Source organism: Ahaetulla prasina, chromosome 5, assembly GCF_028640845.1.
Source record: "Ahaetulla prasina isolate Xishuangbanna chromosome 5, ASM2864084v1, whole genome shotgun sequence".
NCBI lineage: Eukaryota > Metazoa > Chordata > Lepidosauria > Squamata > Colubridae > Ahaetulla > Ahaetulla prasina.
Window position 1 is genome coordinate 84618906 of NC_080543.1, and position 14624 is coordinate 84633529.

The 14624-nt window shown below is 32.3% G+C and overlaps 1 protein-coding gene across 6 annotated transcripts in view; it reads left to right on the top strand.

Moving 5' to 3' along the window:
- The window catches only part of AP1S2 (adaptor related protein complex 1 subunit sigma 2), a 30123-nt gene extending 15850 nt beyond the window's left edge, over positions 1-14273 (top strand). For 3 of the 6 annotated variants that reach the window (XM_058185467.1, XM_058185465.1, XM_058185462.1), the window contains exon 5: positions 12385-14273. In XM_058185467.1, coding sequence (XP_058041450.1) covers positions 12385-12432 — 48 coding nt within the window. In that variant the 3' untranslated portion in view covers positions 12433-14273. The other 3 variants (XM_058185464.1, XM_058185466.1, XM_058185468.1) reach the window with 3 other exon arrangements.
- Positions 14274-14624: the final 351 nt, after the last annotated feature.

Genomic DNA, 14624 nt, shown 5'->3' on the forward strand with positions numbered 1-14624 from the left:
GAACTTTTTATTTTCTTGCAGCTTCATTGGGTTTCCCATCCCACCCCAACCCCCATTTGGAACTGCACTTTTTATGTTTCTGGATCCATTGCAGGTAGTTCCCAACATATCACTATGATTGGGACTGGAATTTTGGTTGTTAAGAGATGTAGTCATTAAATGAATCATCATGGGAGTGGACCTGATTTTACAACCACTTTTACTGTGGTCATTAAACTACAGTTGTTAAGCAAACCACATGATTATTAAGTAAACAATGTGGTGGTTAAGTGAATCCAGCTTGAGTTGATTTTTCTATTGGAAGTCAGCTGTGAAGGTTGCAAATTGCGATCACATAACACAAAACACTGCAACCATCATAAATGTGAGCCAATTGCCAAGTGTCTGAATTTTGATCAGATAATGGAGGTAGGGCAATCGTTATAACTTTAAGGAGGCATTGTAGGTTGCTTTTCCCGAGACCATAATAACTACAAACCATCATTAAACAAATGGTTGTAAAGCAAGGACTATCTCTATTAGGATTGTCTGAAAGGGAATAGGAGGATTCAGTCTTCTCTTACTTAAAAAAAAATCCTCTTACCCATCACCTTTTTATATGTGAATGGGGTAGGCAATGAAAAAAAAAGATGTCCCTGCTACTGCTACATTTCCTATAACCTTTATAAGCCATTCTTACTGTTCTGAAAATCAGTATCCTAATTAGGAATTTGGCAATCCCCTGGAAAAGTGAAGTCTCACTGCATGTCATATGGTAAAAGTGAGGTGTATCTGTGTAATACATTCATTTTTCTTCATATTTTCACTAGCTTTGTACTTGATAATACTCATGTAGAAAAACCTAAAGAGTACTAATATCCATAAACCTATGTGAAGTTGATTATCTTTACACAAACATGCAAAATGCACTATAAAATTTTCAATTGTGCTTAATTTTGTTTATAGAGCCAGAATGAAGACTGGGGAGGTTTGTCTGAGGATATCTTATGATTAAGAACAATCTAAAGCCTTAACGCTTTGGCCCCTACCTGTACAATTGGTAACTACCAAATTTACCTTTTGGTGGCATGGATTACATTAGTGCTTTGCAGAGGTTTGCACGTGTAAAAGGACCCTTGCCTGTTAAGCAAGAAGAGGAACAGAAAGTGACGAGTAATGGATTTATTCTTTGACATATTTGCTTGACAGAATGGACATTTGCTTTGGGTGTTCTGTCTTTATTTTTCATACTAATGGCATCAATTTTGAATTGTGTGATGCATGGTTTTGTTCTAGTGATGTTAATGATTTTTGTATGCTGAAAAGTCTTAAAAGATCCCCACCTTAGCCAATAAACAGATCACTGGTCTGATAAAGTAGTTTAAATTATTTTCTGGAATACAGTATCTATCATGACTTGCAGCAGGAAAAAGATAAGTGTTAAATATAGTTTAGTATGTAAATGAAAAAAAGCTGCGCTATCTTACAATTACCTTAATACATGAGTGAATTGCTGACATAAATATTTGTCTTAAGGAAAAAGGATATACTTGTCCCAATTTATTTCAAAATCTGAATTTCTTAAAATGTAATTGTGTAATTGCCACTTTTAAATCCTATATTCCATAAAAAATGGTGCATGAGGAAAAATAATTATCTAAAGAAGATTTTAATGTATTTTATTTATTTTTAATGAATTTTTGTTCCTTTTAAATAATGTGGCTTAAATGCATTAATTAAAACTAACCATATTCAGTCCTGCATTTAAAATGTTGAGAAAGCAGAAATTATAACCATCAAATAAGCATGTTTATCAATAGGCTTAAATTATAGAACTTTACAAAAGTGCTCTTTTAATCAACCATAATGGCTTCGATACAAGGCTGCATAATTATACTAATATGAATAGCATCTTTCAGGTAAAATTCTCAAACTTCTGGAATAGCTTTTCCGAAGTTGAAATAAAACAAAACTTTAAAAATGTTGATAGCAAGTGCTCTAAACATACGACTCTCCATCAAAAACAATAAATTGACATAATTGATTATGTACTGATATGTGTAATTATGATTTACTGTGACTGCCTCGTAAAAATGCATGTTTAAATACACAAATTGACTAAACATAAGTAATTATAATTTTATAAGTATAATTTTAACTGATTTAATAAAAAGTGCTTTCATAGAAATCAATGTCATTTTAAACATTAATATTGATTCAGTTGAGTATGAAAAAAGGGAGTCTTAAATGTGATTAGAATGTTACATTGTGACTTTTGCCTCAATACTATCAACAGTGTTGGTCTCATAGTGATTTAATATTTCATCAAGATTCTGGGGTATAGGTTATGTTTTAAAGTTCTCCTACCAGATAAAGTTAAGGACAATTTTAACAGTCATTTAATTTTGTTAAAACATTACCTTATATATTTATAAAATGGACAAAAAGATTCTCAGTTCTGTTCAGATCAGGAGAAATCCTTGTAAAGTTTCTTCACCCTAAAATATTTTGCTGCTTTTTAATCTCCCATATTAAATTTCCAAGGACACGTGTTGAAGGATAAAGTGAATAAAATTTAAACAAAAAAAACATGAGCAATATAAGCAAGAGAAATGCCTCCCACTATTAATTCAACAAAGAATTTGAAGTAAAAAACTGTGACCTATACTGTGAAAAGAATGTTTTCTTTTTCTCAGATTTTTCCAAGTATCATTAAGGCATATTTGTCAGGAATGGATGGAACTATTTAAATTTCTTGTTGGATAAATGCCTTCATTTAAAATGAAAGCAGCATTGCTTCCCTTTTAAACTTAGAATACTTCCAGTAAGGTCAGAACACCATTGGAAGTCTTCTGGTAATATTAAAATCTTACTTTGAAATCATTGTTTTGCACACCCCTCATAATAATTACTTTACTTACATTTTACATTTTTCCTAGTGAGTAAGGACATTTATAATGGGTAATTTAACTTCTGTCCATGATAACTGAGCTTAATATGTAGAATTATTTATTTTTATAAAGAAAATTTTAATTGACTTCATGAGATTACTTTATTAAAACAAGAACTACAGTAATCTGACCTAATTAGAAGTGTAGTATTGTAGATAACTAAAATTTATTACAGTCATCGATTGGCATTAAGGTACAGAATTATTTGTTTGATTAACAAAGAATAACAAGAAAATAAGTAACTACAGCTTATTCACAGCAATTTTACATTTTTTTCACACATGGCTTTTGTAATATAATTAGGCTTTTTAAACTTCTTTTTTTCTCAACATAGATATAAAATTAATTACAAGTGTTCTAGAATCGCATGCTTGATGAAATTAAGAATACAAAACTCAATTTATGGTGATGCAAGTCTTCTAATTGACCATGGATTTAGTTATAGATAGTCCTCAACTTATGACCACAATTGAGCCCAAAATGTATGTTGCTAAATGAGACATTTGTTAAGTGAATTTTACCCCATTTTATGACTTTACTTCCCACATTTGTTAAGTGAATCACTGCAGCTGTTAAATTAGTGACGTGGTTTATTTATTTATTTATTTATTTATTTATTTATTTATTTATTTATTTATTGTTTCAATTTCTATACCGCCCTTCTCCCAAAGGACTCAGGGCAGTTTACAGCCAAAGTAAAGACAGTTAGTACAATTTTTAGGACCAGTTTGAACAACCAGGTTGTTCAGTGAATCTGGTTTCCTCATTGACTTTGCTTGTCAGAAGGTCACAAAAGGCAATCACATGACTGCAATCACCATAAATATGAGTCAGTTGTGAAGCATCCGAATGTAAATCATGTGACCATGGGGATGTCAAGGACTACCTGTATTTTGGGTATAGAATTCACTTCCATCATCTTGAGGGTTATAAAAACCATGCCTTTTCTATTGGTTTTTCTCAATTGCTCTAAACAAGTTGATTTCCAGAATATGATCTGTAGAATTCAACTGTCTCTGAAAGTGTTTTATTTATCCCACATTTTGACATAGGCCCCTACACAATACTTGCTTAGATGTTGACAGGATCTTCATCTCTTACCCTACATTAATGAAGGAGAGATTATGAAATTAGTTTCTTCAGGTTTAAAATAAGACCCTTAACTCTGTTAGCTTGTCATATTTGTAGCTATTTGTATTTATTATATATAGTACATAGGAATTTGAGGTATTTCATTAAGAATAAAATTGCATCTTTATTCTGCCCAAATGTAGGGTTTTGCAATTTTCGGATTGAATGTATTTTGCTGGTTTCCACTCATTGTTTCTACCTTTTGAATCTTATCATTAATATTATCATCTGTTTGTTATGTATGTATCCTAACTTTGCTTCATCTACACATGTGATAAGTATATGTTCTAATCCTTCATTCAAGCACTTTTATATATGTGGAACAAATTGGAATAGACTGGAGCTTTGTAATATGCTGCTTGATACTTGTTTCCATCTTAATGTGAAGTCATTAATGTAATATGATTATTCAGTTAGCTCTATATTTATTTGTTTTATTTATCTATCCTGCCTTTATTATTTTTTAATAAATAAGTCAAGATGGCAAACATACCTAATACTCCTTCCTCATCCTATTTCCCCTTCAACAACAACTCTATGAGGTGAATTGGGCTGAGAATGGTGGTACTGTTTATAATCATAGCATGTCCTGATCACATTTTATCTCTTTCTTACAATTCGCTACTAGAATCTTATGGAAGTCTTTCTTGAATAGTTTTCTAAAGGCAGGGTATGCTGTGTCCGCTATGTTTCTACGGCAATTGAATAGATCACTCTTAAAAAAAGAAGAAGGAAAAAGTCAAAACATTCATCAGGATGGTATAACATGATTTATTCTAATTAAACTTGTACTAGCTCCTGCTTACAACTGCTGAATAATCTGTGTCTCACTTTTGCCCTGTTGTCAAGCTGTCTGGTATCTACTTGCCAGTTATCTTTTTGAAGATATTTGAGAAACAGACAGATTAACAGGGTTGGAAGGGACCTTATAGGTCATCTAGTCCAACCCCCCCACCCAAGCAGGAGATCCTACACCGTTTCTTGACAAATGGCAGTCCAATCTCTTCTTGAAAGCAATTTAACCTTCCCAATCCTGTGGCATTATGTCTATCCTCCACGGTTTCTTTAAAATCATATATGCTCCAAAATGATATCCATAAATTCTTTCAGGACACTCAGATTTAATAGATCTGGTTCTGAAGAGATAATTTAGTCATGATAGCCAATTTCTTTAGTTGCCATTGCTTTTTTTTAAAAAATCTGACAACTGAAGCAAAATAGGAATAGAGAAACTTGGCCCACTCCTTGCCATAATCAGAATAGTATGCAAATGTTCTTGGAGCCGTCCTGCAGATCCTTTGGCCTCGGGATTTCTGACCGTGTGTTGCTCCCTAATACTAATTTAAGCTTTGTGCATGTATTAATTGCACTCTAATTTTTCTTTCTACAATATCTTGATGAACTGGAATTATGATCACTTCCTTCCATAATGCTTATTGTTTTTATCTTGTCCATTAATTCTCTGTTGGTTTGGAACAGATCTGAAAAGCAAAACAGATCACTGAGGGGTTCTTGACAATTTATAATCTCTTTCTGAAGTTCTGAAATAAAATAATGATAGTGCAAATGGGTGTGAAGCTTTCTTGGCTGCAAAATGTTTTCTGCCCTATGTCCCTTCAGTGAAGACAGGCGTAGGTGTTAAAGATGAGTCTGTGTCGTCCGCATCTCAAATTGAAGTGCAAATGGTTCCTTTATTCTGCAATTTTTTTTCCTGGAAATCCATTCATACTCCCACAGCATTAGAAAGGTGTTCATCCCAAAGTGTATAGCTAAATGTCTATGGTGATTCTCTGTCATCCAAGTCATGATTGTCCCAAAGATCCTTTTTCAGGAGGCAAATGGAATTCTGAAAAAAGAAAAGTCGTAATAATTGAAAAATTCGATCAGAATAAAATGCAAAATGTTTGAATATTCTGACCATAAGAACAAGGGGAATTCAAGACAATCTCGTTGTTCTCTTGCTTTGATTCAAGCTGTTCATTCTGATCCCATTTTTCAAAACAGTCAATAGAGAAAATATTAATTGTGATATTTTGTAACATTTCATAGCTTCTAAGTAAAAACAGCAAATGGCTTGGTTATGGAAAAAACTTTTAGCAGTGGGTCGTCATAAGAAGATTTCAGTTGGTTAAACAATTTTCTCAGGAATGACTACCTATAAGCCAAATCTTTTTAGTTTTAAAAGTCTTGAGGAATGTCTCAAAAGCTTATTTCTTTTTATTCTATCTTTTCTTGGATACTTCTACATATATGTTTTGTAAGTCCAAAAATAAGAAAACTTGTCCGCATTATTTTTCTGAGTTGGAATCTATACATCCAATAAATCACCATTTTGATTTACTATTTGTGTGTCCCTTTAGCTATTAAAACATCAATTGGTTTCTTTTGTAAATTCTGTATAACATCTTTGTCAATATTTTATGTATGTATGTATGTACTGATATGTATGTGCCAGCTATTTTATTAGATTATTCTTGTATCCTATCATTTTTAAACTGATATTCAAAACATCCTGGTTCTTCATTGCATCCTCTTCTATCTCCTCTATCTCTATCTCCTGCAGTAATTGCAAGAATCTATTTTATACTATTGGACAATCTGAAAAGAAAATTCTAAATATTGTTGCCAAATACCCTTGAATTCCTCGAGTTAAAATACTTCTCTCTATTCTGTAATAGAAGGTCATCTCCTTTAATTAGAACCTTTCTAGTTGCCTCTAGTAACCAATCTTCAAGGTCTACTTTTTTCATGGTTTTCCCCAATCCACAAAATTTTCCCAGGGAAAGATTCCTTAAATTTTACTTAAATTTTAAGATCGCTTAAAATTCAAAATCTTCATATATTTTTAATAGGATTTTAAACAAACTACAGGAATATTCTTATAATTATTTCAAAATCTTATTTCCAGTTAAGATGGACCCTAAGTAGGAGTGGTGCGGTGGCCTCGAGGTGGAGCTCTCACCTCCCAATCAGGAGGCTGTGAGTTCGATCCTAGGTAGAGGCAGATATTTCTCTCTGGGCACACTGAGAATATATCTGCTGAACAAAACTCTGCATTGGCGACAGGAAGGGCATCCGGCCATTAAAACACTCATTAAGTTGCCCAGACTCCACCTCGCAAGGGATTATGGGGTCGTTAAAAGATGATGATGGACCCTAAGTCCATTTAAAATCTTTCCAAAATTAGCATTTTAATTATGTTTTTGCTACTTATTTTCAAATAACCAAGTTTTTAAATTCTTAAATTTACATGAATCTTCTATGTCTGAGGATTGAAGGAAGAGCACTTAATGTAATCAAACTTGTCCTTCTGAAGGCTCTTAATATCCATAAAACAATTTTCAAACCATTTCCAGTGAAAGTGGTTAAGAAAGGTAGTGGGTGAACCCAGTGTTTCTTGAAATCTGTCAACCAAGGTTTGGCCAAGACTGACTCTCCTGACTCCCAAAGCATTAAAAATTTCTGGAAACTAATGTTTTACAGTCTTGTTGCAGGAAAACACTCTGGGCATCCCAAATTCTCTCCTTAATCCAGAGAGGAGTTTGGGGAGCAATTGTCTCCTTTTTCCACTGTGGTCATGGGCTATTCTCTTGCAGAGTTGTCTTCAGTTCGCCATGCCCCTTGGAATATTTTCAAATGGCAGCTTCCCTTGTTCTGACTACAAATTCCAAAAAAACCCCACTTTTTTTCAAATCCTGTTTTTATTGTTTATATATATTATATATGTTTATATTTATTATATATAATCTCCACTTTTATTATTTTAATAAATAATACAAGCTGGTAAACATACCTAATGTTCCTTCCACTTTTCCTCACAATAACAATTCTCTGAGAGAGAATGACTGGCCCAAGCCAGCTTTCATGCCTGAAGTGGGATTAGAACTCAGTCTCCTGGTTTCTAGCTAGAAAGACGGTAAAAGTTGCACTTGAGTTTGATTTTTAGCAGATAAAATTGAGAATTGTTCAATTTTGACTATACAAGATGCAGATAGTTTATTTTCACTTATGAACCTTTCCATAGAAAGGTTTCACCTATTTAATATTTTCATAAAACAAATTAAGAATAATGTAAATAAATGCATTAACCACCAAATGGTGTTATTTAACTACTTTTAGTTAAAAACTCAAGCATCCATGAAGTGAAAATCCATATTAAGGTGATGTAGTTATTAGGTCATTCAGATAAACTGGAGGAAAAAATGTATTCCTGCTGTACTAGTTTATAAGTATTGAAAGAATGTGGAGAAGACTGCATAGATGCAAATTAGGCATGTGGAGAATATTTAATTTTATGCTTTTGTATATATTAATCACAATGTGTTCAGGAGGACAAAGATAATTGAATATTTATGTTCATATGATGTCTGGGAAAATGTACTTTGCCAAGTTAACATGGAAATTTATAAAATGTTCTCCTTTTTTTTTTTTTTGAATTTATATCCCGCCCTTCTCCAAAGACTCAGGGCGGCTTACATTGTGTTAAGCAATAGTCTTCATCCATTTGTATATAATATACAAAGTCAACTTTTATTGCCCCCAACAATCTGGGTCCTCCTTTTACCTACCTTATAAAGGATGGAAGGCTGAGTCAACCTTGGGCCTGGTGGGACTTGAACTTGCAGTAATTGCAAGTAATTGCATACAATTGAATGAATTAATCTTAGGATATCTGTTTTAGGAATATTTTCCATTTCATTATTTTCAGGGGAACCTATATTTCTGAAATAGACTTATAGAAATATTCATAGATACTATTATGTATTGATTATTATGCTTGAAAGCCTGCATATTCTTATATACAGAAAAACTATAGTTTCTATAGTTGTTTATAGAACTAGCTTTATGAATGGTGTATTATTTTTGCTCTTAAGATAAGCACACAAAAATGTAGGAAATTAATGATGCCAGTTCTCCATCCCTGGGTAGTTGGATTAACAGCTAGCTGGCCTGGAATGTTAATACAGGTAGTTTTAAAACAGCTAAAAAGAATGAGTTTATTGTTATGATTGCAGCCCTTAAAGACATGATTTATAATTGCAGCATAGAGAAAAATAAAATTTAGACATAAATTAATTGTAGTTTACATACATTGCCATTCACTACTTATACAATTGAATATTATTTGATACAACATCAGAAACATTTTTCAAATAGCTTGTTCAAAGTGCAAAATGCATATGCATTCTATTTTCTGTAATTAAACATACTGCTCTGCAAAAAATGATAGATGTCTGGAACTAACAGTGTACACATCAATCATTACAAACTTAGTTTAAAGCAAACCACCCAGGATATTACATATAGTTTGTTAAATCATCCAGTACAATAAAATATCTTTTCTTAAACCTCTAATATTATTATTACATAATTGTAAAAGATCAGAATAGAGAAGAATGGAAGTAATATAAATCCATTTGTTTTATTATATGCATGCTAATTTCTGTACTGTTTATAAAAAAATATATACATTTCTTTTATAGCCACGTCATGAATACTTTAATGTCCCAGTATACTAAATGACTTCATTCATCATGCACACAGAGAGGCGCTAGAACTGGTTTTCTCATGGCAGAACGCTTTTCCTCAGCTTGGTGAATCCAATCATCTTGAACAAACTAGTGTATATCACAGTTGTGTGTTTTGTTTTTGCTGTTTGTATTTTTCCTTGTCCTTCCATTTGCAATGTTTGTTTTTCTTCATATGTTTTGTCAGCATGCTGTAATTTTCATGTTAAAATATTTAAATTATCCATTAGCACTTGACATAGCATGTAAAACTATAGCTTGAAATATTTTGCTTAGTCTCACTTTATCATTTAAATATTCAATCCCATGATACAGTATTGTCAAAATGTATATAAATCTAATTTATGCTGCTTTCACATAGAAATCCACTGATGTTAACTTACACACTTTATCCCACTAAACAAACTGTTTTCTAAATAGCGCCTTCTAAACTTATCATGAAAAATAACCCTGAAGGCCACAAATTGTGATACATGTATATTAAACTGATTTGCTTCACTGCTAAATAAGTTTAAAAAAATAAGTACATTGATCTTGCATTCCTGAAGTGTGCATAAGGTATTCCTTCTGCATGCAGTCTTTCATTAATTTCAATATTTTAGAGTAGATTTATATGGATATCTTCAATGCATGTATGGAGCTGATCCAAATGTTACAAAAGCAATAAAAATGTTCATAAATGTACAGAAGCAACTACCAAAGTATATGACTAAAAACCCTCCTGATTTTATTCTAAAACAAAAAGTCATAATAAAAAGAGAGACATGATTGTTGTTACAAAGTTAGACTTTCAAAAAGGCAGTAAAAAAGAAAATGGTTTCTGCAATATTCTGCATATTAGAGAGAATTGTTGTTTCAAACACGGGATTAATGTTACTTCCTATTACATCTGGGACGCATGCAAGAAGCATTTATATTGCAGATCTCCCTCTCCCTCTCTGTGAATGTATATGGTATTGCTTCTGTGAATATACATGGTAAATGCTGCTTTGCATTCTTTTAATGTCTGGCTCTTCAAACGGCTGCAAATGGAGTGCTGATGGTGGTGCAGTATTGTTGCACCTTTATGTAGCTGCATGCTTGTAAATTGCTGTGAATTTTTTTGGGGCATGACTTTAATAAACTATTGCATGCACTTCTCATGTGACTGGCTTTTTTCCCCTCCATTTCTTTGCTATGAAATAATTCGTATTTGTGGAATTTACCTTAATTCTGATTTGCAGACATATGAAACCCTTCTGATAAAAGATTAAACTCAGCTATTTCTAAAAAGTTGCACATTTCCAAAGAGCTATTATTTTATATCCCTTGAATGGTATAGCTACTTTCCCCAAGTAATATTTGAGATTCAGACTTGTTGAGGGTATGTATCATTGCTCATAGTACATTATTAAAAGTGTAAAACACAATTTTTAAAAATACTACGATAGAAAAATGCAAACAATGATAAGAGTATGCAGGTTCTTATTAGATAAAAATAGTGTATCTGTTACGCTGGCCTATGGCCATAGTAAATATTCAATTTGATTTAGACTTCACATAAAGAGATCTATGAGTGCAAGTGAAATCCAGCTATATTTCATTTTATGAATTACAGCTCTAACTTTCATGAGAAATTGCCAGAATCAAGTGGCGACCTTGAAAGGGAACCATTGTGGGAATCTGTCCATCCTCTAAACCAATCTTGTTTTTGGAAGTTTGCATAATGAATGAGGGTGCATTCCCTGGTAGTAAATCTGCTGAATGATGAATCTTCAAATGATGAATCTAATAAAAACATATTTTTCATAACAAAATCCAATCCTCTATATCAAATGTATATATGTCAGCACAGAATAATATCTAAATAGAGCACGTGCTGCTAGTTACTAACACAATTCAGAGGTGTTACAATAGTGCCTTCCTTTTGGGAATTCAGAATTTTTATTTTTTTTATTTATTATATCCCGCCTTTACTATTTTTTAAATAATTCAAGGTGGCAAACATATCCAACACACTTCCACTTCATATTTTCCCCACAACAACTACTGTGAGGTGAGTTGGACTAAGAGACAGAGTGGCCCAAAGTCACTCTGCTGGTGTTCATGGCTAAGGCAGACTTGAACTTATAGGGTTTCTAGCCTGGTGTCTTAACCACTAGACCAAACGGGCTCTCATGTTCTTACATACTTGTTGCATTTATATGGAAATATTGCTAAAATTCTGATTTTCTTTCTTTTTGGCTATACCTTTTTAGGATGCTAAAGTAAGTGCTTTTATACAAATATTGGCTGTGCTTTGAGTACATTGGTATATTATAAGGAAAATATAACTTGCTTTAACATTTTATTTGGAATTGAACATTTAAAACATTGATCATTAACTTCACTAGCAAAAATAACATTTTAATTGGCCTTTACAATTATTTTCTAAATATTTTATCCATATTTGTTAAATATTTACAGTTTTTATCTCAAATACTATTACTCTGGTTGAATTTTTTAATCAGATCAAACATTCACACTTATCAAAGTGGCTAGTGCCTGTGGGAGTTGTTCAACTTTATGTAGGTTGTCTTCTCTCCTTTATGAACCATAAACTTTTCACATAATAGAAACTGTTTCCAGTCTATTCAGTTGACTAAAGAAAGGAGGAAAGAATTGCAGGAATTGGGAAGTGTGTCAAATTCAGTTTATTAACAAAAGGTGAGATGTAACTTCCTGAAATTCATTTACTTCTTAAATATGATATACCTAGCTTGGCAGAAACAAACAAACAAAAAACCTTGTTAATTCTCTCTTTTTTTTCTCCACAGGAAGCAGAGACCCCTCGTAGTGTCCTTGAAGAGATTGGACTGACATAAATATTTTCTGGTGTCTTTACATTGTCCCATTTAAGTGTAAATCTTCACTGCCTCCATGTAATGTTAGCTAATGGTGTTATGATGCTATTTGTCAGTATTATTGTTCTGCTAAGCTGCTTATATTCAGGTCTATGAGAAAAAATCTATTTATTATAAAGTTTAAAAAGGGAGCAAAGTTTTTAAACCTTTTAAAATTGGGGAAGGGGATTTTACAGCAATTTAAGCCACATTAGTTTTAAAATATTGATGATAATTTCAGTAATTATTTTTTGTGAATTACTTTGCCAAAACATAATGTATCCAATACTGTAATTTGTGTTACATGCTGAAAACTATTACATGTGGTAATGTGAAATGTGTTAACTTGGCTTTGTATAGCCAAAGATTTTTAGTAAGTCATTTTAGATTGTCACAGAAGATTAAACAAGTACCGTATTTACAGCTGTTTTATTTATACCAAAGAATTATATCAAGATCTAGTTTGATTCAAGTCAAATTATTGTAAGCTGTCATTGCAGATTCATTTCTAAAAATTCAGTTGTAAACATTGTAAAAATTCCTTGGAATGAAATTCTAACCTGAATTAATATTTTGCAAAGGGAATGTAAATTGAAGTTATATAAAGTGTGATGGTTTTTATAAGCATAAGTACTGAAAGTCTTTTCAAAAGGATAAATTCAGATATTGAAACACACTTGACAGAAATGAATTGTTAGAAAATATCTACTTGTTACCAGTATTATCTGCTGTTTGAAGTCAATCCGAACTGTTATATTACTAATTGTAGCTGCCCATTAATATTCCACCTTAGATTCTAGATTTAATCATAGTGCATTGTGAACACAGCAGAGAAGCAAACCTTACACCATGCCTTTGCTCAGCTTGTTCACAATTTTGGCTGCCATGGTATGCATGTGCACATTTTTATGGTGTAGTGCATATCAAAACAAAAGAGGACTTCTAAATATGCATAGGATAAGACTGCATGGATATTACAAAGCCATATTTTGTTTATCCTCATGCATTTTGCTATTATCCTGTAATACGTTTGAAGGAAACTTCGTTCAGAGCATTTTATTTCTGGAAGTAGGTTGCTTTACATGTTTCTGTGTGCATGTACTTTCTCATATGTAGACTTCTTCAATAATGTAACTACTAAATTGCCTTCTGGTGGGTCAATTTGCTATAACTGATATTCTCCAATATTGTAATGCATTAATATGCTACATCAGAAATATTATACTGAGTCCATAGAAGCGTTATGGAATTAGTAAAGATTACATGAAATACATATACTGGAGTCCTATGTTTAACTTAATGGGAACTGGAAGAACGAAGTTCACATGGCGTTAGAATGGTCCATTTGCTATGTTTGAGGTTGAAATAGGGCGGAATTACTTGACATTTTAAAATGTCAAAAACATTTTTTGTGCATTAAAACCATGTTTAAGGTCTGCACTGTGAGTTTGTTTAAAAAAGCATTGTGATGTAAGGTAAGCTGTGTAGTATCTCACTGGTTTAGTTGTAATAAATGTCCATTTTTACTCCAGTACTGTGCCTGTGTATTCAAAAACTTGCACAAAAACTGTTTGTGTAAGAAGACTAGTTTATACCAATATTGCCTTCTTTTAAAGGTAAATTATTAAAACATGTAAATCATTGTAGCAATGAGTTAACAGCCAATTTCTTTAAAAAGTAATGGGGCTGCTAAACGTCAGCTCATTTCTGTTATGCTAGTGCATGGAAATAATCTGTAGCCATTTGCAATGATAAATATATGGACTCTATATGTATGATACAACTTTACATACTTGGAAATAAAGCAATGTTAAACTTACCGATACCAGTTTCTGAAAACTGAAGTACAAAGTTGCCAACTGAAATCCATGTTAGTCTATGGTAGCCAAACATGACTTTTGTAGCATCTTTTGAAATTTTATTATAAATTTTTGTGAGCTACAGATCGATAAAGGATTTAAATGCAGAAGAATGAGGCAATCAAGAAAAAATGTGCAAATCGCAAAGTCTTTGTATTATATAGGTAAAACTCAAAAAAAAAAATAGAATATTGTGCAAAAGTTCATTTATTTCAGTAATGCAACTTAAAAGGTGAAACTAATATATGAGATAGACTCATTACATGCAAAGCGAGATAGTTCATGCCTTGATTTGTCATAATTTTGAGGATTATG